Genomic DNA, 22002 nt, shown 5'->3' with positions numbered 1-22002 from the left:
CGCGGGCGCGGTCGACCAGAGTGTCGCTTGACCCGGTGTCCCGCCAACTCTGCGGCTCCGTCCAGCTCTTCCCTTAGGGGACGGGGGAATGGGGTGGGAGAGGCTTTTCTGGGGCTCCATCAAAGAGCTTGGATTTTTCTCAGAGCGATGGTCTCAGATCCTGGGGTGTGCCCTTCTCTGGCAAAAGACGGAGCGCCTAGATGTGCCCTCAAGTCATTCTGCCGCAGGATTCCGGTGTCTGCCCCCTTAGCGGGAGGGGGCCTGCTGATAGCCTTTCTTAGCACGTTCGGCTGCCTTGTACGGGCCCCAGGTACGGCTGTATACTATCTCTCCATGCTTTTCCTCGCAAATAGTTTGGAGCTTGCGTCAAATTTTAGCAACTCGGCTAGGTTTTGCTACGCAGAAGGGGGGAAGTTTTTGTAGCCAATCTAATTATTTTGATATAATGTTTTACTCTCACGTGGTAGCTCTGGCCCTCTCTTCTTAGGGCCCAAGAATGACTCAGACAAGTGTAATGATAATAAAGTTCACTACCAGATCGAAAATGCTCAGTATAGCTTGGTTTCAGCGCTAAAGATACTCCATAACTTGCTAACATCAGAAGAGAGTTTGTCTTCATACTTAAATTCATTTGTGTAAGCTCTTTGGAACAGGCAACTTACTTTTTTCCCTGTAACTACTTAAAAGATTCATGCACATGGAAAATAATACAGACAGCAGTGGTCGGTGTTAATACTTCAACATGTCATAATACAGCTTTTACATGTTATAAAGAAATGCCTTGGTGGTGCTCCAAGGCAGTCCTTTTATGCCTTGTTTTCTTTCCTAGTTGACTCTCCACTGCCTTCTCTATGTATGCATTTCCAGACATTTCCCACTCTTCTCAAGGTCCCAATTATCTCAGCATGGGGCTTGCCTGTCATCAACTCCAGAAGCTCCCCTCCAGCCTGGCAGAATTTCCCAGGGTGCCTCCCTCCGTCTTGACTTCTTTCCCTCTTGTTTATGAGGAAGAAGAATCTTTGTCTTTCCTTGAGTTCTCTTGACTTAGTCCCTTTCAGTACCCTCCAGGAATTGACTCACTTTACCCCTGCATCTTGATAACTTCAAGTTATATCTATCCACACACTCTTCTGTGGTTTTAAAATATGCTTAACTTTGCCCTGCAAAAAAAGCCTCATTTCCCTTGACCACACCTTTCACCTTAGGGTCCCATTCCTTTCTCCTCTTCTCCACTTCTTAATAGAAAACTGTACATTTCCTGCCCCCACTTCCTCGACTCCCCCTCATTGTCCAGTCCATTGTGGTCTGGTTCCCCTCTGTCCGCTTTATTTAACTGCTAGGCTACCAGTGACCTTCCAATGACCCTAAAGACAAAAACTGCTATTTCTTCGGCCTACTCATTTGACATTGATTTTTCTCTCCGTTGGAACTCTCTTCTCACTTGCTCCTGTGTGCCTTCTTGGTTTCTTCTTTCATGTCCTTGCATTTATGTCTTTTCCTCACCTGCCCCCCAAATGTAGATGTTCTCCAAGGCCCTCGTATTTCTCATATAAATGTAGTTTCAGACATTCTCTTCCTTAATGATTTCAGCCAAATGCTGAAATTTCAGGTCTCACCTATGTTTAAATGATATCTAGCTTAGTTCTCTCTCCTTAATTACAGACTCAAATTTCCAAACTCCCATGTAGCACTTGCACATGAATGTTCCTCAGGAACCTCAAACTCAATATGACTGAAAACGAAGTTGTGAACACCTCCGCATTCCCCAATCTACTTCTCCAGTGTTCCCTCTCATGCTGAAAGCATCAGTTATCTTCTACTCCTCCCACTTTGTCACCCCCTCTCTCTAACTGGTCAGCAGGCTCTGTTGAAGTTGCTCTGCGATGTCTCATATGTGTCCCCTCCTTTACATTTCTACAACCCTAGGTGAGTTTCTTCCTCACTTCTCACTGGGATGGCAACACTCTCCTAACTGCTATTCATCTGCTCCCCAAACCTATCCTTCTGGCTGCTGCCAGAATAATTATCCTGAATACTTCTGACCCCATAATTCTCCTACCCAGTGGCTTCTTCTTTACCTATAGGATAAAGTTGAAACGGGTAACTTAGCATGGTATTTCAGCTTGCCAGATTAGGTCCAGCCTACCCTTCCAGTCTTGCCTCCCCAGAGGCTAGCCCAGGGCATCTGAACCTTGGCTGTGCTTTAGGACTACCTGGAAAGCAATTTCTGGGAGTGAGGCCTGGGTATCAGTATTTTACAAAGCTTTCCCCAAGGTCCTAATGTGCAGCCAGGGTTGAGAAACCCTGGTCCAGCCACACCTGACTACTTGCTCTTTCTTACCTCAGTGGCCTTACTCCAAGCTCCACATACTGGGAGGTGGCGGAGCATAGCATTCATGGGAGTAGGTTCTGTACTCAGACTGCTTGGAACTAAATCCCAGCTCCATCACTTACTGTTTGTGGTTGTGTAACCTTGGGTAATATGTTGGTTCCTCCAAGAATGCTTTCCCAGTCTTCCCAGCCAGAATGAATCTCTTTGCTCCTTTGTGTTCTCATAATATTTTCTGTCCTTGTTATAGCACAGGGCTGGCTCATGATGAGCTCTCAATGGATGCTTGTGGAATTGAATTAGCATGTTGTGCATTGTATTGTCATCATTTGCACGCGTATTTGTCCCTTACACTAAATAAAAAACTCTTTGAGGGCAAAGATGATATACCATCCATCTTTGTATATCCTGTAGTGTATATACATAGTAGATACTCAATAGGTTAATTCTACAGAGAAACTAGTTTTTAAAAAATAAATTTTAAATAACATCAGCCAGTTACTCTGTTCAGCATTATTTTCAAATATTACCAAGCGTAACAATTCAGTTCAGCTTCCCACCCCACTCCCACCCCAATGCCAGCACTGAGGTTATATGATTCTCCAGGATCTGGATCCTCACTTTGTAGTGGGGAAGTAATGGAATAATGAATCTCCATGGCTTCCATTGCAAAGCCATCTCACCTTGCCAAGTCTGCCAACCTGGCATATTCACAAATGGAGTCTTATGTTATGAAGGGATGTAAGGTACACAAGCACTCCAAAGAGCAACAATAAACACCACAGTTTTCCTTCATACACATTCTTAATCTTAAGGGTATCTGTATTCAAATGCCTTCAAGGTGACCCTACTTTTTTTTTTTAATTAATTTTTATTGGAGTATAGTTGCTTTCCAGTGTTGTGTTAGTTTCTACTGTACAGCAAAATGAATCAGCTATACATATACATATGTCCCCTCTTTTTTGGATTTCCTTCCCATTTAGGTCACCACAGTGCATTAAGTAGAGTTCCCTGTGCTATACAGTATGTTCTCATTAGTTATCTATAAGGTGACCCTATTTTTTTTTTTTTTTTACAATTGACAAGGAAATTTAGTATTTTCTGAGATATACATTTTAAAGTAATAACTAGAATTATGACTTATAACATTATACCAGAACATATAAGATTTTTAGAAATTTCACATAATGTCTGAAACATTTATATTAACATATTTCCATACAGGTAACCCAATGAAAGTTTAGTATTAGTTGTTTTGTTTGTTTGTTTGTTTATACTGCAGGTTCTTATTAATCATCAATCCCATACAAATCAGTGTATACATGTCAATCCCGATCACCCAATTCAGCACACCACCATCCCCACCCCACCGCAGTTTTCCCCCCTTGGTGTCCATATGTCCGCTCTCCACATCTGTGTCTCAACCTCTGCCCTGCAAACCGGCTCATCTGTACCATTCTTCTAGGTTCCACACACATGCGTTAATATACGGTATTTGTTTCTCTCCCTCCGACCCACTTCACTCTGTATGACAGTCTCTAGATCCATCCACGTCTCAACAAATGACTCAATTTCGTTCCTTTTTATGGCTGAGTAATATTCCATTGTATATATGTACCACACCTTCTTTATCCATTCGTCTGTCGATGGGCATTTAGGTTGCTTCCATGTCCTGGCTATTGTAAATAGTGCTGCAATGAACATTGGGGTGCATGTGTCTTTTTGAATTATGGTTTTCTCTGGGTATACGCCCAGAAGTGGGATTGCTGGATCATATGGTAATTCTATTTTTAGTTTTTTAAAGAACCTCCATATTGTTCTCCATAGTGGCTGTATCAATTTACATTCCTACCAACAGTGCAAGAGGGTTCCCTTTTCTCCACACCCTCTCCAGCATTTGTTGTTTGTAGATTTTCTGATGATGCCCATTCTAATTGGTGTGAGGTGATACCTCGTAGTTTTGATTTGCATTTCTCTAATAATTAGTGATGTTGAGCATCTTTTCATGTGCTTCTTGGCCATCTGTATGTCTTCTTTGGAGAAATGTCTATTTAGGTCTTCTGCCCATTTTTGGATTGGGTTGTTTGTTTCTTTAATATTGAGCTGAATGAGCTGTTTATATATTTTGGAGATTAATCCTTTGTCCGTTGATTCATTTGCAAATATTTTCTCCCATTCTGAGGGTCGGCTTTTCGTCTTGTTTATGGTTTCCTTTGCTGTGCAAAAGCTTTGAAGTTTCATTAGGTCCCATTTGTTTATTTTTGTTTTTATTTCCATTACTCTAGGAGGTGGATGGAAAAAGATCTTGCTGTGATTTATGTCAAAGAGTGTTCTCCCTATGTTTTCCTCTAAGAGTTTTATAATGTCTGGTCTTACATTTAGGTCTCGAATCCATTTTGAGTTCATTTTTGTGTATGGTGTTAGGGAGTGTTCTAATTTCATTGTTTTACATGTAGCTGTCCAGTTTTCCCAGCACCACTTATTGAAGAGACTGTCTTTTCTCCATTGTATATCTTTGCCTTCTTTGTCATAGATTAGTTGACCATAGGTGCAAGGTGACCCTATTTTTAACAATCATCACCCACAACTCCCCTTGACAATTCCCTTCTCCCAAAAGAAATTCATGCAACTTGGTCACTTGGCTTAGATTGACTGATTCAGTTGTGATTATGGGTTATTTTGCTTGTGCTTGTGATTGATGGATTGATTGCTTTAGATAAGCATTGTTTGTAGTTTTCTTAGTAATGTAGACTCTGGTTGGCCGCTTCCAGAATCACAGAGGGAGAAATAACCTCCACTGGGACCTCCTATACACTTATCTCCGCTGCTACCAATTCCAGACTTAGGCATGACTCAGAATTGGAGGAGAACTGAGAAAAAGGGCAGAAAAGTTGTATGTCTTCTATTTAATTTGTTTGTTTGTTTGTTTGTTTATGATGTTTAGTGTTTATCATCTGTCTCCAGAATTTAATCTCCTCCGGTCCAGGGATCCTTTTTGTTCATTAACGTATGTCAACCACCTAGAACTGTGCCTGGCACACAGAGGCTCTCAGTAAATATTTACAGAATGATTGGATTTATCTCAAGTGTCTCTTCGTCTTTGTCTTTATCCCCGCGAGAAAATGAAAAAAGGCGTGCGCTTAAGTGACCGAGGTGGGGTGAGGGCTCGGTCTGCAGTACCGTAGCCGATACCCTGGACAGATCCCGCCCCCCTGCCAATCGGAGGCTCTGGAGCTACTAGACGCTGGCGTCCCGAAATCCCACCCTCTGGGCGGGCTCTGGGCTGAGCGCTCCGTGCGTGATTGGCCGGCGGAGGTGATGGGCATGAGAGACAGCGAAGGAGGAGCCGCGTTCTAAGCTACCGGGCGCGGCGGTTACGCAACCGGGGGAAACCTTTGGCTTGGTGGTCTCCGGGGTAGTCCACCGGAGAGGAGGACGAGGAGGCTGAGCCTGGGACAGGGCCCAGGGGCGTGCCCATCAGTTCGATTAGCCCTAAAATATTAATAGGAGGGCATTCTGGTAGGGGCGCGGAAGCCAGGTTCGCGTGGGAAGAGGGAGGGATGGAGAGGGAGCGGGACCGGGGATGGGTGTAGGGAGGTAACTGGATAAGCAGGTAATTGCCCCAAAAGAGGCCTCTGTGGGCTCCCTTGCCCGGGTGTCTTCCTGTTAACTTCACACACCCGCGCTTACACGTGACCGCTTACTTCGAAGTACTGGCACCTTAAGGTCAGGGAGAGGTCACAGTGGTTAACGATGGAGAGGTGTGTGTGTGACCCTTTCTGCCTCAGGATTGGGGGCCCGGGAATAGGATAATGAGTCCTTTACTTTTCTGCTTTCATGGTCTCTGACAGGTCTGAGCATGAGTATGGCAGAAGGGGACACCCTGATATCAGTGGATTATGAAGTTTTTGGGAAAGTGCAAGGTGTGTTTTTCCGCAAGTACACTCAGGTATGTGGCTTACAGGCTTTGGGGACATACCTAGGTTATGAGCATGGGAACAAGAGACATGTTCCTGAAAAATATGCATTGGAGAAGCTTTCTATTTGGTAGCTGGCTGGCAAAGAGGTGGTTTGTAAAACAATGGGTATGAAAATGCTTTGCAGTGGGTAAAACACAATGCAAATGGAAAATTTGTCTACTGTTACTATTGGTCTTTTCTAACAGTGGTACTTGAGTACCTAGACACATATGGATGAGCTTCTCTTTTCCAAAGCGGAATAGAGGGCTTCCCCAGTTCTCCCTGTTGTGGCATCATCAAACCAAGTCACAATTCTTGTAGGAAAGTTAACATTGATCAAAGAGATGGCATTTAAGTGAACCTGTGACATTTAATTGCTTGCTCTGCAGCTGCTACATTTTCTTCAGACCTCTTTCCTTTTTCAACCTCTCCCATTCCCCTATGTAATTCCTTTCCACTCATTTTAGCTTTTAAAGAACAATTACCTTTTCCAGGTGAAGCTTTTCTAATGAAAATACTTTATCCATTCCAGGGTAAGTAATGGTAACATTAAACATGGAGCCTGGTATTCCTATCTGATATTAGGGAGTAGTTGAGGGGATGAACAAACTATTGACAGCCTCTGTCTTAATATCACTAATCCTCCCTCAGTGGGCACACACAGATGCAATCTCAGTTTGCCTTCTGTCTTCTATAGAGGGGTATCAGGCTATTGCCTTCCCAATGTATCTCCAACCCCAAAGATACTGAGTTAAGACTGCAGAACTTGCCACGTGTCACATTCCTGGGACTGTGGTACTTAAAATTCAAACCTTAATCTTTGAAATATGAATGTTAAATATCACTATCTCTTTTTCCAGTTACTTGCAAATCATTTCCTCCTGTTTCATGCTCATATTTAAAGTGCCTGTTGGAAAAAAAGAATTACTGAAAGTCATAGCAAGAGCTATGTTCCAATTAGCTTTGCTACCAATTATGTATGGTAAGTTCCTGTGATTTAGTAAATGGAGGTGGCAGCCTCAAAGATTAATTAAAGTTGTTGAGGGAAAAGGACCAGATGGCAGTATACTCCATCTTTCTCTACTGCGCCTCCCACCCCTCAATTTAAAGAGAAAATAAAAGAATGCAGAAAAACAAATATTGATTTGGAAAACTGCAAGGAAAATGTCATCATTTTTCCCCTTAATTAGACTTGTAGCTTATTCTTGACTACTTATAATTATTTTATTATATGTGTTCATTTTAACAATTATTTTGTTTTGCTATAGTCTTTTTTTTTTTTTTTAAGATTTATTTATTGATTGATTGCTACGTTGGGTCTTCGTTTCTGTGCTAGGGCTCTCTCTAGTTGCGGCAAGCGGGGGCCACTCACTATCATGGCCTCTCTTGTTGCGGAGCACAGGCTCCAGATGCGCAGGCTCAGTAGTTGCGGCTCACGGGCCTAGTTGCTCCGCGGCATGTGGGATCTTCCCAGACCAGGGCTCGAACCCGTGTCCCCTGCATTAGCAGACAGACTCTCAACCACTGCGCCACCAGGGAAGCCCCTGCTACAGTCTTTTTATGTGTTGATATCATCTAGCCTCTTAATTAAATTCCATCACTCCTAGAATGAGTGATGAGAATACTTAAAGGGATTTTTTTTTAAAGTTGGAATATAATTCACATTCCATAAAATTCACCCTTTTGGGACTTCCCTGGTGGTCCAGTGTTTAAGAATCCACCTTCCAATGCAGGAGACATGGGTTCGATCCCTGGTCGGGGAACTAAGATCCCACATGCCACGGGGCAGCTAAGCCCACTCGCTGCAACTACTGAGCCCGTGCACCACAACTACAGAGCCCACGTGCTCTGGAGCCCGCACGCCACAACTAAAGAGAAGCCTGCGCACCGCAACGAAGAGCCCCTGCGCTGCAACGAAGATCCCGCTTAAGGCAGCTAAGACCCAACGCAGCCAAAAATAAATAAATAAATTAATTAATTAAATAAATATTTTTTTTTAAAATTCACCCTTTTAAAGTGTATAATACAGGTCTTCCCTGGTGGTGCAGTGGTTAAGAATCCGCCTGCCAATTCAGGGGACACAGGTTCGAGCCCTGGTCCGGGAAGATCCCACATGCTGCAGAGCAACTAAGCCTGTGCACTGCAACTACTGAGGCTGTGCTCTAGAGCCCACGAGCCACAACTACCAAAGCCCGCGTGCCTAGAGCCCGTGCTCCACAACAGGAGAAGCCACTGCAATGAGAAGCCTGTGCACCGCAGCAAAGAGTAGCCCCTGCTCGCTGCAACTAGAGAAAGCCCACACACAGCACCGAAGACCCAACGCAGCCAGAAATAATAATAAGTAAATAAATAATAAATAAACTTACTTTTTAAAAAGTGTATAATACAGTGGTTTTTTAGTATTCATAAAGATGTACACTAATTCCAGAACATTTTATCACCCCAAAAAGAAACCCCACACCCATTAGAACTCACTCTTCATCCCCCCAGCCCCTGGCAACCACTAACCTCATTTCTATCTCTATGGATTTGCCTATTCTGGACATTTAATATAAATGGAATCATACAATATGTGGCCTTTTGTGTTTGGCTTCTTTCACTTGACATGTTTTCAAGATTTATCCATGTTGTAGCTTATATCAGTACTTCATTTCTTTTTATGGCTGGGTAATATTCCATTGTATAGGGAATTCCCTGGCGGTCCAGTGGTTAGGACTCGGCACTTTCACTGCCAGGGCCTGGGTTCAATCCCTGGTTGGGGAACTAAGATCCCACAAGCCTCGCAGTGTGGCCAAATAAATAAATTAATAAAATAATTGTTTAAAAAAATATTCCACTGTATGGATATAACACATTGTATATATCCAGTCATCAATTCATGGACATTTAGGTTGTTTCTACTTTTTAGCTGTTATAAATAATGATGCTGTGAACATTTATGTACCGGTTTTTATGTAAACATTGTTTTCAATTCCCTTGGGTATATATACCTAGGAGTAGATTGCTGGGTCACATGATAACTCCATGTATAACTTTTTGAGAAACTGCCAAAGCAGTTTTCCAAAGCAGCTGCACCATTTTACAGTCCCACTATCAATGCATGAGAATTCCAATTTCTCCAAATTGTCAATAATTGTTATTGTCTGTCTTCTTTATTATAGCCATCCTGGTGAGTGTGAAGTGGTATCTCATTGTGGTTTTTTGTTGTTTTGTTTTGAGGTATCAATGAATTTAAAAGGATTTCAGTCATATAAAGCATGTTCTCCTATGACCATAATGAAACTAAACTGCCATCAATAACAGAAAACTGGAAAATTCCCAAATATTTGGAAACTATAGAACACATTTTTTTTAATTGTGGTAAAATAATGTAAAATTTGCCATTTTAACCATTTTCAGTGTACAGTTCAGTGACCTTAAGTACATTCATATTGTTGTGGTACCATCACCATCATCCATCCACAGAACTCTTTTCATCTTGCAAAGCTGAAACTCTGTATTCATTAAACAATAACTCCTGATTCCCCCTCCCCTAGCCCCTGGCAGTTACAGTTCTACTTTCTGTCTCTATGAATCTGACTACTCTAGGTAACTCATATAAGTAGAATCATATAGTACTCGGTTTTTTTCCTGACTTGCTTATTTCACTAGCATAACATCCTTAAGAGTCATCCATGTTGTAGCATCTGTTCAAATTTCCTTCCTTTTTAAGGCTCTGTAATATTCTGGTGTATGTGTATACCCTCATTGTGGTTTTGTTTGTCTTCTAATGATTAATGATGTTGAACATCTTTTCATGTGCTTATTGGCACATGAAAGAAGATATTTCTTCTTTGGAGAAGTGTCTCCAAATCCTTTACCCATTTTTTTTTAATATAAATTTATTTATTTATTTTTGGCTGCTTTGGGTCTTAGTTGCTGCACGCGGGCTTTCTCTAGCTGTGGTGAGCAGGGGCTACTCTTTGTTGTGGTGCACGGGCTTCTCATTGCAGTGGCTTTTCTTGTTGCGGAGCACGGGCTCTAGGTGCACGGGCTTCAGTAGTTGTGGCACGTGGGCTTCAGTAGTTGTGGCGCACGGGCTCCGCAGCATGTGGGATCTTCCCAGACCAGGGCCCCTACATTGGCAGGCGGATTCTTAACCACTGCACCACTAGGGAAGTCCTTTAATACTATCTTTATTGGAATATAATTGCTTCACAATACCGTGTTAGTTTCATTTGCACAACAAAGCGAATCAGCCACACCCATACACACGTCCCCACATCCCCTCCCTCTTGAGCCTCCCTCCCAGCCTCCCTATCCCAACCCTCTAGGTCATCGCAAAGCACTGAGCTGATCTCCCTGTGCTATGCTGCTGCTTCCCACCAGCCAACTATTTAACATTCCGTAGTGTATATACGTCGATGCTACTCTCACTTCACCCCAGCTTTGCCCTCCCATCCCATGTCATCAAGTCCATTCTCTATGCCTACCTCTTTATTCCTGTCCTGCAACTAGGTTCATCAGTACCATTGTTTTTTTAGATTCCATCTATATGCATTAGCATACGGTATTTGTTTTTCTCATTCTGATTTACTTCACTCTGTATGACAGACTCTAGGTCCATCTACCTCACTACAAATAACTCAATTTCATTTCTTTTTATGGCTGAGTAGTATTCCATTGTATATATGTGCCATATCTATGGAAAACAGTATGGAGGTTCCTTAAAAAACTGAAAATAGAACTACCATATGACCCAGCAATCCCACTACTGGGCATATACCCTGAGAAAACCATAATTCAAAAAGAGACGTGCACCACAGTGTTCATTGCAGCTCTATTTACAATAGCCAGGACGTGGCACCAACCTAGATGTCCATTGACATATCATGGGCAGTTTTTGATTACTAACTCAATCTCTTGTTATAGGTCTATTCAGATTTTCTATTTCTTCTTAATTCAGTTCCTGTAGTTTTTGAGTCTTTCTAGGTATCTGCTCTTTTAATCTAAGTTATCTAATTTGTTAGAATACAACTGTTCATATTATTCCCTTATTATCCTTTTTTTTTTTTGTAAGGTTGGTGGTAATGTCCCCTCTTTCATTTCGGATTTTACTACTTTGAGCCTTCTCTCCTTTTTTTATTGATCAGGCTAGCTTAAGGTTTGACAACTTTGTTGGTCTTTTTAAAGAATCAACTTTTGGTTTCATTTATTTTTTCTTTCTTCCTGCTTCCCTTCCTTCCTTCCTTTCTTTTTTTCTTTCTTTTTTCTATCTCTATTAACTCCTGCTCTAATCTTTATTATGTCCTTTTTTCTGCTTGTTTTGGATTCGGTTTGCTCTTCTCTTTCTAGTTTCCTAAGGTGGAAGTCTAGGTTATTGGTTTGAGGGTACTTTCCTTTTAGATTGAGACTAGAGTTGGTGATTATATTCTTTAAAATGTTTCCAGATGACCATCCAAGCAGAAATATTATTATGAAGGAGAATTAGCTTTTTGCAATTTTCTTAGGAGAAAACACTGCTTACTTGTTTAGATATATATTCAAAACTGAACGTGACTCAGCAACATTATGTTATCATTTAAAAATAAAAACAGGGACTTCCCTGATGGCACAGTGGATAAGACTCCATGCTCCCAATACAAGGGGCCTGGGTTCGATCCCTGGTCAGGAAACTAGATCCCACATTAATGCTACAACTAAGAGTTTGCATGCCACAACTAAGGAGCTGGTGAGCTGCAACTAAGGAGCGCACCTGCCACAACTAAGACCTGGTGCAACCAAATAAATAAATAAATATACATATATATGTGTGTGTATATATATATATATAAAATAAGAACAGAATCGAGTGCACAAATAAAACCCATAGGAAATCCCCATTCTCAACACCAAAGTTGGGAGTGTTTTGTTCACTCTCAGAGTTCAGATAAATCACATTGCAATTTAAAATTTAAATAAATTAGTTTTGAGCAGTACTGTTATAACCTCCTGCTCAAAACTCAACACAATCATTCCTATAGCTAATTACCATATAAGGTAACTAAGAACTAGGGATAGCCCATTCCCCTAGGTTAATATGAAGTAGAAGAGTGCAGTTGTTACACAAAGTCAGCTGGATGTGGAGTCTTATTCAAATCCATTCTCTGCGTTCTTTTTTAATGCCACAATCTACAACACTCAATCATGCTGTAGGTATCTCTTATTTTTCTTCATTCCTTAATTTCCTCTGTATCCTTTAAATTGTTATTTATTTGACCAAAGTCTCTTTTGTTCATTATGCAAACATGTCTTTGCTTTGAATGTAACTGATTTGATGAATACTTCAGTTCCTCATCAAACAAATTTTGCTATGCGTAACATTTTCTTTGGCCAACTCCAGCAATTTCCCATATTTACTAGGTCACTAGTCTGGCATTTGGACATGCAATCAAGTTAACTCCCGTTTTCTTTTGTAATCTAACCCCTTCTATTTAGATAGAATGTAACAATCAATAACTTTTATAATATCCTTAATTGGAAATTTTACAAAAATAAAATTGCCTCTAAAACATTGCTACCTTTCCCCAATTTTCAGTCATTCCACAGTTAATGATTTAAAGGAAAGAACATTGGAAAGTCTAAGAAAAGAGCAACTACAGTGATTAGATGATTTTCATAAGCTTGTGCAACATTAAAGACATTGTGATTATTTAGACAGAAGAAAGTCAAGTGAAAACAATAGTTAATGTAGTCTCATGAAACTTTGGTGTTTAGAGGCTGATCACCAGCTGCTTTTTCCTTCTCTAGGAGGATGAGAGAAAGTGGGCTTTGGATGCAACATAAAGACCTTGGGTTAGACAGTTTCTTTACAGTGAGAACAATGGATTGCATTGCCCAGGAAATTGTAAAATAGTCTCTAATGATCTTTAAAGAGATATTGGACACTTAATCATCTGGATTTATTTAGGTGTGGTCTTGGTTAAAGAAAAAAAGAAGGATCAAATAGCTTCATGCTTTTTCTATTTAATATACCCAGTAGATTCTTGATTAGGAGATGGAAAATGAACAAGATATACTCCAGTATCCTAACAACAATCAGCCTTAGGGAATCATTTTGAAAGCATCTGATTTGGTCTTAAATCTTTAGTACTTAACCAGATTGACGACATAGTGAAAAATTCTGGTGCCTGGTTTTAGGGTGGAAGAAGGAAATGGAGTCAAGTGGTCAACACTGCATGTTAAGATCAGCAATGAGATTTTCCTTGCTGTAGTTCTGTTTTGACTGTTCTGGACAATATCAAATTAGTTTCAGTGGCTTGATTCTAGGCCAAGATTCTGGCAAGAGATTGTAGTCTAATTTTGTTTTGTTCAATCTCACTGGATTTCTCTCTCTATTGTCTTTTTCTTTCCCTTAGGCTGAGGGTAAAAAGCTTGGATTAGTAGGCTGGGTCCAGAACACTGACCAGGGCACAGTGCAAGGACAATTGCAAGGTCCCACCTCCAAAGTACGTCATATGCAGGAATGGCTTGAGACAAGAGGAAGTCCCAAATCACACATTGACAGAGCAAGCTTCAACAATGAGAAAGTCATCTTAAAGTTGGATTACTCAGATTTCCAAATTGTTAAATAACGGTCTGAATTTAAATTTTCCAAGATACTCAGTGGTTTTGATTTTTTATTTTTAATAGAGATAGAATTATTGTGTTCAATATTAGAATTTGTCAGTAAGTTATTTTAGTATCAGATATTTGATAGTTACTGTGTATTATGTGTATGATGGAAGGATTACAACTGTACACAATTCTAATCAATAAAAACACAGAACCTTCCATGTAGGATACTTATTTTCTTTTTGGTAAACTTCATTGTGGGCAAAATAAGAGGTATTTACTTAATAAACATCTTTGGGAAGAGAATTTTGAGGTAATTTAAAGAAGTCTGAAAGAAAAAGCAGTTACTTTTAATCATTTCTTTTTAATAGTTTCCATGAGCTTTTCTTCAGGAAATTGCACCTAATAAGAACAAATACCACAAGTTCAATTTGTTAGCTGTTCAAATGATATTTTGGACTAATTGTTTTTCATTTTCTGGAGTTTCTGCTGTCATTCCTGTCCTCTGTGTAAGGAATTCACATAAATTGATGTTATGGGCTAAATTATCCTCCCCCCCCCCAAATTCATATGTTGAGTCTTAACTCTGGATACCTCAGTATGGGACTACACTTGGAGACAGGGCTTTTATAGAGGTAATTAAGATTAAATGAGGTCATTAGGGTGGGCCCTAATCCACTATGCCCCAGTGTTCTTATAAGAAGAGGAAATTTGGACACAGCCCTGTGTGCACAGAGGAAAGAACACGTGTGAAGACAGAGGGAGAAGACAGCAATTTTACCAGCCAAGGAAAGAGGCCCCAGAAGAAATCATCATTTCAACACTTTGATCTCAGATTTCTAGCCTCCAGAACTGTGACAAAATAAATTTCTGTTGTTCAAGCCACCCAGTTTGGTACTTTGATATGGCAGCCTTAGCAAACTAATACAAGCAATAAGCGTTTTGCTTCATCAGACTTAGATAATCTCCTGATTTGGTTTAGTCAGCCATTAAAAAAAGTATATATCAAATGCTTATTGGGTTTGACAAGTTTGTCATAAATTCCAATTTTTTAAAATACAAGGTTTCAATGAAAACAGGACAAAGCAAAAACTGAAGGTTGGTTAACGAGTCCCAAAACACCTATTCTCACAATGCCCTTAGAGTTCCACTCTCATTCCACTAGAAAAGAAAGCTGCGGTGGTATTGGGAAGATACCAAAAAAGTCAGTGAAGGGAGTCTTGTCCTCATCTGTAAATTAAGAATAGAGCTATATAGTTTCTCGGTCTTTTCCAGCTCTGAAATAATACTATAGATCTCTAATGGAAGGCTTTGGATTTATTAATTAATTGAGTACCTAACATAAGCCAGGCACTGTTCTTGCCATGGGGATACAGCAGCAAACAAAAATAGACAAAATCCATACCTTCATATAGCTTACATTCTAGTGAGAGAAGATAGACGATAAGCAAATAAAATATATATTGAATTAAATGGTAGTACGTGCAAAGGAGAGATGAGAGAAGGGGAAAGAAGAAAAAACAAGTAAAAATTGCTAGAAACAGCTTTTCACGCCATGCTAAAACGGGATAAGGATTGAGAATTCGGGGTACTAGTGAGAAGAGACCTCGGCACACATGAGTACCGAAGCCGGGAACAGCTGGTGCGCATGCGCATTGGGGTGTCAGGGACGAGCGGGTGTTCTTGGCGGGGTAGCTGAGAAGCGCATGCTCGCGGGCTCGCGCGTGCATGAGCCTCGCGTGCACGAGCCTTGCGAGCCAACGTGCGCGCGTCCGGCGTCCGAGGCGGTTGGTGTCAGGGAGTTGTTGAGGCGCCATACGAGGTGACTTGGGGAAAAGCACGCGACGGAAGGATGATTCCGGGAGCTCTTCTACCACTAGAAGGGCCCTGGCGACCGCTGCGGGCTAACTTTACGGACCGGCTGCGCAGGGGCTCCGGGAGGCCCTCTGGCCTGCCTACAGCTGGGCGCCCGAGCCTGGGCAGGCTGGGGTTTCTGGTTGCCAGCTGGGGGAGGGGATGGGGGTGGAACTTGGGTCTGGCGGGGTAGGCGGCCTCCGCCCTGCTCCCCGAAGCTTTCTTATTAGCTCAGAACCCGGGTGGAGTCGTCCCATTTGTCCCAGGAGCCCTGAAAGGACTGGGTATAATCAGGAAATCGTTGAGTTGGGTAGCAGTCGGAATACTTATTAAACGTTTACCTCTCATTTTTTGCCGGCTGCAAAGTTCATGACGTTAGAAATCATCAGATCGGCAATTATCGCTCTGATTTTACCGGGTTTGAAAAACTAGCCCTACCACTTGCGAGAGGTTCCCCCCCGCCATGCTGCTCTCAGCTGTGAAGGGAGGGGACCTTTAATTGCACTATAATCTTATTTTTTTTACCTGCCAGAAAACTTAAAATCAAGTTTAAACAGCCCCTTGCCATCATGATTATTGCCAAGGTAGTTTGAAGCCATCTGTGAAGACCAAAATACAAAATAATAGTAAGGGCCTTCTGAAAACTTACCAAAGTAATACATGAACAAGATTTAAAAATCAAATGCAGAACGGCTTATAATGACAAGGAATTTTCCTGCCCTATCCTTTCCCATTCTTAGTCTGTTTCCCCTGAGATAACTACATTTAGCCAATAATAATAATTATTAATCTCTTCTTGACATAATTTGATTTTATTTTCTCTTGTTCCTTCACCCTAGTTATTACAGTGTCTTAACACTTCATTATAAGTTTTTTCTAAAAGTCATGGTTATTGTGTAATGTATAAATGTTATGAAACTAGCTTGGACTTTTTTTTCATGAATAATTTCTAGCTAATGTTTCTTAGCGGAATTTAGGCATCTGTTCTTGGTGAAGTGATTAGCATTTTGAACATGTCTTTGCAGGTCAACTTCAAGTGTGATTCTGATTTCACTTTAGGGCATATGGGATTTAGAGAGGAGCAGTAAAAATTATGAAATTATGAATGCTGTTTTGAATGTTAAATCCACTGCACCAAACAAGAGCTGTGTGATCTGCCTAGAGATCAGAGCTATAATTTGTTTTGTTTTGTTTTACAATGTGGTTTAGTAAGAGATTTCATTTACCTCAAATATTTCTTTATAAAGCTTGAGAGAAACGGTTGATGCCATGTAACTCCGAAGCTTTAAATGTGTGTGTGTGTGTTTTGTTTTGTTTTTCCTCCCATAGGCAATTATTTCCAGTCAGAAAAGGGAACCAGTGCCTGGCTTTCTCACCAGCTTTCTACCTGCCATGATCAAGTGCTTGTCAGTTGAAGTACAAGCCAGGTTGCGTTCTGGTTTGGCTATATGCTCCTTAGGCCAATGTGTTGAGGAGCTTGCCCTCAATAGTATTGATGCTGAAGCAAAATGTGTGGCTGTCAGGGTAAACATGGAAACCTTCCAAGTTCAGGTGATAGACAATGGATTTGGGATGGGGAGTGATGATGTAGACAAGGTGGGAAATCGTTATTTCACTAGTAAATGCGACTCTGTACAGGACTTGGAGAACCCAAGGTTTTATGGTTTCCGAGGGGAGGCCTTGGCCAGTATAGCTGACATGGCCAGTGCTGTGGAAATTTTATCCAAGAAAAACAAGTCAATGAAGACTTTTGTGAAGCTGTTTCAGAATGGAAAAGTCCTGAAAGCTTGTGAAGCTGACTTGACTCGACCAAGTGCTGGGACAACAGTCACCGTATATAACCTATTTTATCAGTTACCTGTAAGGAGGAAATGCATGGATCCTAGACTGGAGTTTGAGAAGGTTAGGCAGAGGATAGAAGCTCTCTCACTCATGCACCCTTCCATTTCTTTCTCTTTGAGAAATGATGTTTCTGGTTCCATGGTTCTTCAGCTCCCTAAAACCAAAGACATATGTTCCCGATTTTGTCAAATTTATGGACTGGGTAAGTCCCAAAAGTTAAGAGAAATAGATTTTAAATATAAGGAGTTTGAGCTTAGTGGCTATATCAGCTCTGAAGCACATTATAATAAGAATATGCAGTTTTTGTTTGTGAACAAGAGGCTAGTTTTAAGGACAAAGTTGCATAAACTCATTGACTTTTTATTAAGGAAAGAAAGCATTATATGCAAGCCAAAGAACGGCTCTGCCAGTAGGCAAACGAATTCAAGTCCTCGGCATCGGCCTAACCCAGAACTCCATGGTATATATGTAATCAATATGCAGTGCCACTTCTGTGAGTATGACGTGTGCCTGGAGCCAGCAAAAACTCTGATTGAGTTTCAGAACTGGGATACTGTTTTGGTTTGCATTCAGGAAGGAGTAAAAATGTTTTTAAAGAAAGAAAAATTATTTGTGGAATTATCAAGTGAAGACCTTAAGGAATTTAGTGAAGAAAATGATTTTAGTTTATTTAGTGCCACTCTTCAGAAGCAAGTGTCCTCTGATGAGAAGTGTGACCAGGTCAATTTCCAAGAAGCATGTAATAATATTTTGGATTCCTGTGAAATGTTTAATTTGCAATCAAAAGCTGTGAAAAGAAAAGCTCCTGTAGAAAACATAAACACACAGAATTCTAGGGATTCGGAAGGTATCAGAAAAAAGACAAATGGTTCATTTTTGTACACTTACAAATCCGATGGGCCAGCCCATAGTAAAATGGAGTCATCTTTACAAAATGAAGATAGCGCTTGCTCAGAGTCAAGGATCTTAGAACAAGAGACAGCTGAAGCATCAGAATCAGGAGCAAATGAGAAACATAAAAAATCTTGCTTGGAACTTAACTCTTCAGAAAATCCATGTGGAACCAGTTCAGAAATGTTTGCAAGCCCTTTTCAGACACTTTATCACTTTGAGGGGAGTGGAGAAGGTCTAGAAATACAGAAAGTAAGTATTACTGCTGATGGCATGGCTGCCAACATCCTGAAAAATAATAGAATTCAGAATCAACCAGAGAGATTTAAAGATGCTACTGAAATGGGATGCCAACCTCTGCCTGTTGAGACGACATTATCGGGAGCACATGGTGCTCAGAGAGAAGAAGAGAAAAGAGAAAAAGAACCTAGTAATTGTGGAAGAATAAATGTTTTTAGTTATGGGCAAGTTAAATTATGTTCCACTGGCTTCATAACTCATGTGGTACAAAATGAGCAAACTAAATCAACTGAAACAGAACATTTATTTAAAAATTATGTTCAACCTGGTCCTGTGAGTGCCAAAGAAACATTTGGAAATAGAACACGCCATTCATTTGAGACTCCAAACGCCAAAGATTTAACCACCACTTTAAGTAAAGAATTTGCTCAACTGCCCAACAAAAGATTGTGCAGAACAAATGTAAGTTATGGGCTAGAGAACAAACCTATAGCAACTTATAAAAATTTTGCTGTTTTTCAGGAAAGTAGTAAAAAATCGCACACAGGTTGCTTACTACCTGACGCATCCTCTTTCTCTTGGGGTAGACATGTTTCAGATGGTACTAAGAAAACAGGTAAGTTGATTTGTTCTGCCAAACCCATAGTTCATAAGAAGCTAAGCTTAAGTTCACAACTAGGATCTTTAGAGAAGTTTAAGAGGCAATATGGGAAGGTTAAAAATACTCTGAATACAGAAGTGGAGGAAAATATCACTTTAGAAATCACTACCAATCTCAATCCTGAGGTTGAACCTGACATTCTGTGGAAAGACAAAAACCACTTAGACAACTCTGGTATTTGTAAACTCACTACTGTGAAACATGATGATTCAAATAGTAGTTGTCAACCAGTAAGTCACATGTTTTATTCAGAAAAGTTACCATTCTCCAAGGAAGACAGTTGTTTGGAAGAACAGATGCCTTGCTTAAGAGAAAGCCCTATGACTCTACAGGAGTTATCTCATTTTAACAGAAAGCCTTTGGATGTTGAGAAGTCACCTGAATCATTAGCCTCTAAATTATCCAGATTGAAAGGCTCCGAAAGAGAGACTCAAACAATGGAGATGATGAGTCATTTTAATGAACTTCCACAATCAGATTCCAGTAGGAAAGACAGTGACTTGTCCAGTGGGTTAACCCTAGATTCTTGTAAGTTATTTAAAAATGAGCATAAAAAACCAGAAAGTGGCAACATCCCAATGTCAGACTCTGTCACACAGGGTAATCCCTTCAATAAAGACAGTGAAACATATTCTAACAACAATACAACAGAGAACTCTGTGATGTCAGAAACTCCTTTAGTACTGCCCTATGATCATTCTACAGTTATCGGTAAGGATTCAGATGTTCTTACGGCTTCAGAACAACAGATTGGAAGTCCTGACTCTCCGAGTAGAATGTTAGTGAGTCATGGAGAAGATTCCACAGCTGGCCAAAATGGAACTTGTTGTCAGAGTGAGGAGTCTATAGCAAGAACTTGTTCTGAAAATGAAGAGTCGAACACATGTTCTTTGGATTGGCAGCAGCATTTTGATGTAGCCCTGGGAAGAATGGTTTACATCAACAAGCTAACAGGACTTAGCACATTCACTGCTCCTACTGAGGATGTTCGGGCTGCTTGTACTAAAGACCTGACAACTATGGCTGTGGATGTTCTACTTGAGAATGGTAAGTATATGGTGTTCACTGGCATGGATGCTTTGGAAGGTGGGAATAATGGCTGAGGAGTAAGATAATCATGTTCAAAGAGATTATCTCAGCAGATAGAACATTTTGAAGTTTAATTATAAAATGTATGTGAAAATTCTCCAGGTCTATTATTATTTAAACATAAAAATACAGTGAAAGAATGATACAGAATGGAAGTGTATGTATATGTCTATGGGTGTAGGTATGTGCAAGAGGGTGAGACAGTTTTTTTTTTTTCTTTTAAACATCTTTATTGGAGTATAATTGCTTTACAATGGTGTGTTAGTTTCTGCTTTATAACAAAGTGAATCAGTTATACATATACATATGTTCCCATATCTCTTCCCTCTTGCATATCCCTCCCTCCCACCCTCCCTATCCCACCCCTCTAGGTGGCCACAAAGCACCAAGCTGATCTCCCTGTGCTATGCGGCTGCTTCCCACTAGCTATCTGTTTTACATTTGGTAGTGTATATATGTCCATGCCACTCTCGGTGAGACAGTTTTTAATGAAAATGGTGCTATTGATCGTTGAGAAGATCTACAGTGTTTCCCTACCCCACTTTCCCCTCTCTCCCAAACACACAGCTGTCTAAGAAATTTGTCTTTAAAGGCACCTGCAATGCCAGCGTGGTATTTTTCTGGAAGTTGCTCTCTGCAGCTCCCAGGTAAAGGGCCAGAATGATCCTGTAATCATCCTAGGTTTCCCAGGAAAATCTATGGCTCAGTACAGTAGTATATTTATAAACTTTTTTTTTTTAAAGAAATAAACTTGACCATAAATTTTGGGGAATATAGTTTAAGTATGTATTTTTATAATCATACTTTTCAAATGTACTTTATTATAATACATATGCTAATAATCTTGATCTGTATAAGTGGCTGTTATTCAGAAAGACAGTAATGTGGCTTTTAGATCAGACCATAAGGCCACATTGGAGCCTAGGCTAGGACTCTGAGTTCCCAGGTCTCAGTCAGCATTAAAAGTGACATTGTTTTGGCAGCGTGTTGAGAGCCAGATGTTGGGAGATGGTAAAACTGATTTCCATCTGGCAATAATCTTGGTTTTGCATCAGGATGATAAACATTAAATGTTCATCTGTATTAAAAGTCTTGAATGTTGCAAAAGAATGTAAATAGTATGAAGGTAATTGCAAATTAACTTGTAATTTCTTCCTAGGATAAGTATCTCTAACAGGAGGCTCTGATTTATTTAAGGTTAAATAAGACTTTTATTTTTCAGTGGTTTCCAGTATTTTTCCTTGTGAAAAAAAATAATCACTGTAGTAACTTTCAAAGTATTAAATAGAAGAAAACCCTTTTCTTCAGTACTGCTCCTGAGACTAGCAGGCGGCTCGTAAAGACACACGTGTTTTTCAACGTCTGTAGTTTTGTGTCCTGATTTATAGTGAATGCTTATCGGAGGTAAATCTAAGGCACTGGCACCTCGTCTTCCTGAAACGCAACTGCTTCTGATATGGTGACAAAAAATAACTGGATCACATTAAACTGAGATGGTTGTTGCTAAAACAAAGGGGGGCAATCTTGGCTGCCATACTCAACCTAAACACCTGCTCCTGTTAAAC

At 40.4% G+C, this 22002-nt stretch overlaps 2 protein-coding genes across 13 annotated transcripts in view; both read left to right on the top strand.

The window, feature by feature from the left end:
* The first annotated feature begins 4 nt into the window (after positions 1–4).
* Positions 5–14079, top strand: ACYP1 (acylphosphatase 1). Of its 3 annotated transcripts, none has more exons than XM_007184477.2 (3): positions 5–310; positions 6181–6278; positions 13665–14079. In XM_007184477.2, the coding sequence occupies exons 1-3, from the start codon at positions 148–150 to the stop codon at positions 13878–13880; spliced, it is 477 nt and encodes a 158-aa protein (XP_007184539.1). In that variant the 5' UTR covers positions 5–147; the 3' UTR covers positions 13881–14079. The 3 variants fall into 3 exon arrangements, with proteins under 3 accessions (XP_007184539.1, XP_007184541.1, XP_007184540.1); XM_007184479.2 differs by lacking the exon at positions 5–310 and adding an exon at positions 5691–5867; XM_007184478.2 differs by lacking the exon at positions 5–310 and adding an exon at positions 5692–5848.
* A 1464-nt stretch (positions 14080–15543) lies between these two features.
* Positions 15544–22002, top strand: part of MLH3 (mutL homolog 3) — a 28770-nt gene continuing 22311 nt past the window's right edge. For 7 of the 10 annotated variants that reach the window (XM_007184473.2, XM_028167056.2, XM_007184472.2 and 4 more), the window contains exons 1-2: positions 15617–15682; positions 17044–20395. In XM_007184473.2, coding sequence (XP_007184535.2) covers positions 17107–20395 — 3289 coding nt within the window. In that variant the 5' untranslated portion in view covers positions 15617–15682; positions 17044–17106. Of the gene's footprint in view, positions 15683–17043; positions 20396–22002 lie in introns of all 10 variants that reach the window. The other 3 variants (XM_007184476.2, XM_028167058.2, XM_007184475.3) reach the window with 3 other exon arrangements.

This window comes from Balaenoptera acutorostrata, chromosome 3, assembly GCF_949987535.1.
Source record: "Balaenoptera acutorostrata chromosome 3, mBalAcu1.1, whole genome shotgun sequence".
Classification (NCBI taxonomy): Eukaryota; Metazoa; Chordata; class Mammalia; order Artiodactyla; family Balaenopteridae; genus Balaenoptera; species Balaenoptera acutorostrata.
Note: the sequence above shows the minus strand (reverse complement) of the source record. Positions and strands in the feature narration are given on the sequence as shown.

Bases quoted from the DNA above. Each gene is read 5' to 3' on its own strand.
- ACYP1 (XM_007184477.2), top strand. From the start codon at position 148: ATGGTCTCAGATCCTGGGGTGTGCCCTTCTCTGGCAAAAGACGGAGCG. The intron at 311-6,180 runs GTACGGCTGTAT...GGTCTCTGACAG, and splicing joins CTGCCTTGTACGGGCCCCAG to GTCTGAGCATGAGTATGGCA. The intron at 6,279-13,664 runs GTATGTGGCTTA...TCTTTCCCTTAG, and splicing joins TTTTCCGCAAGTACACTCAG to GCTGAGGGTAAAAAGCTTGG.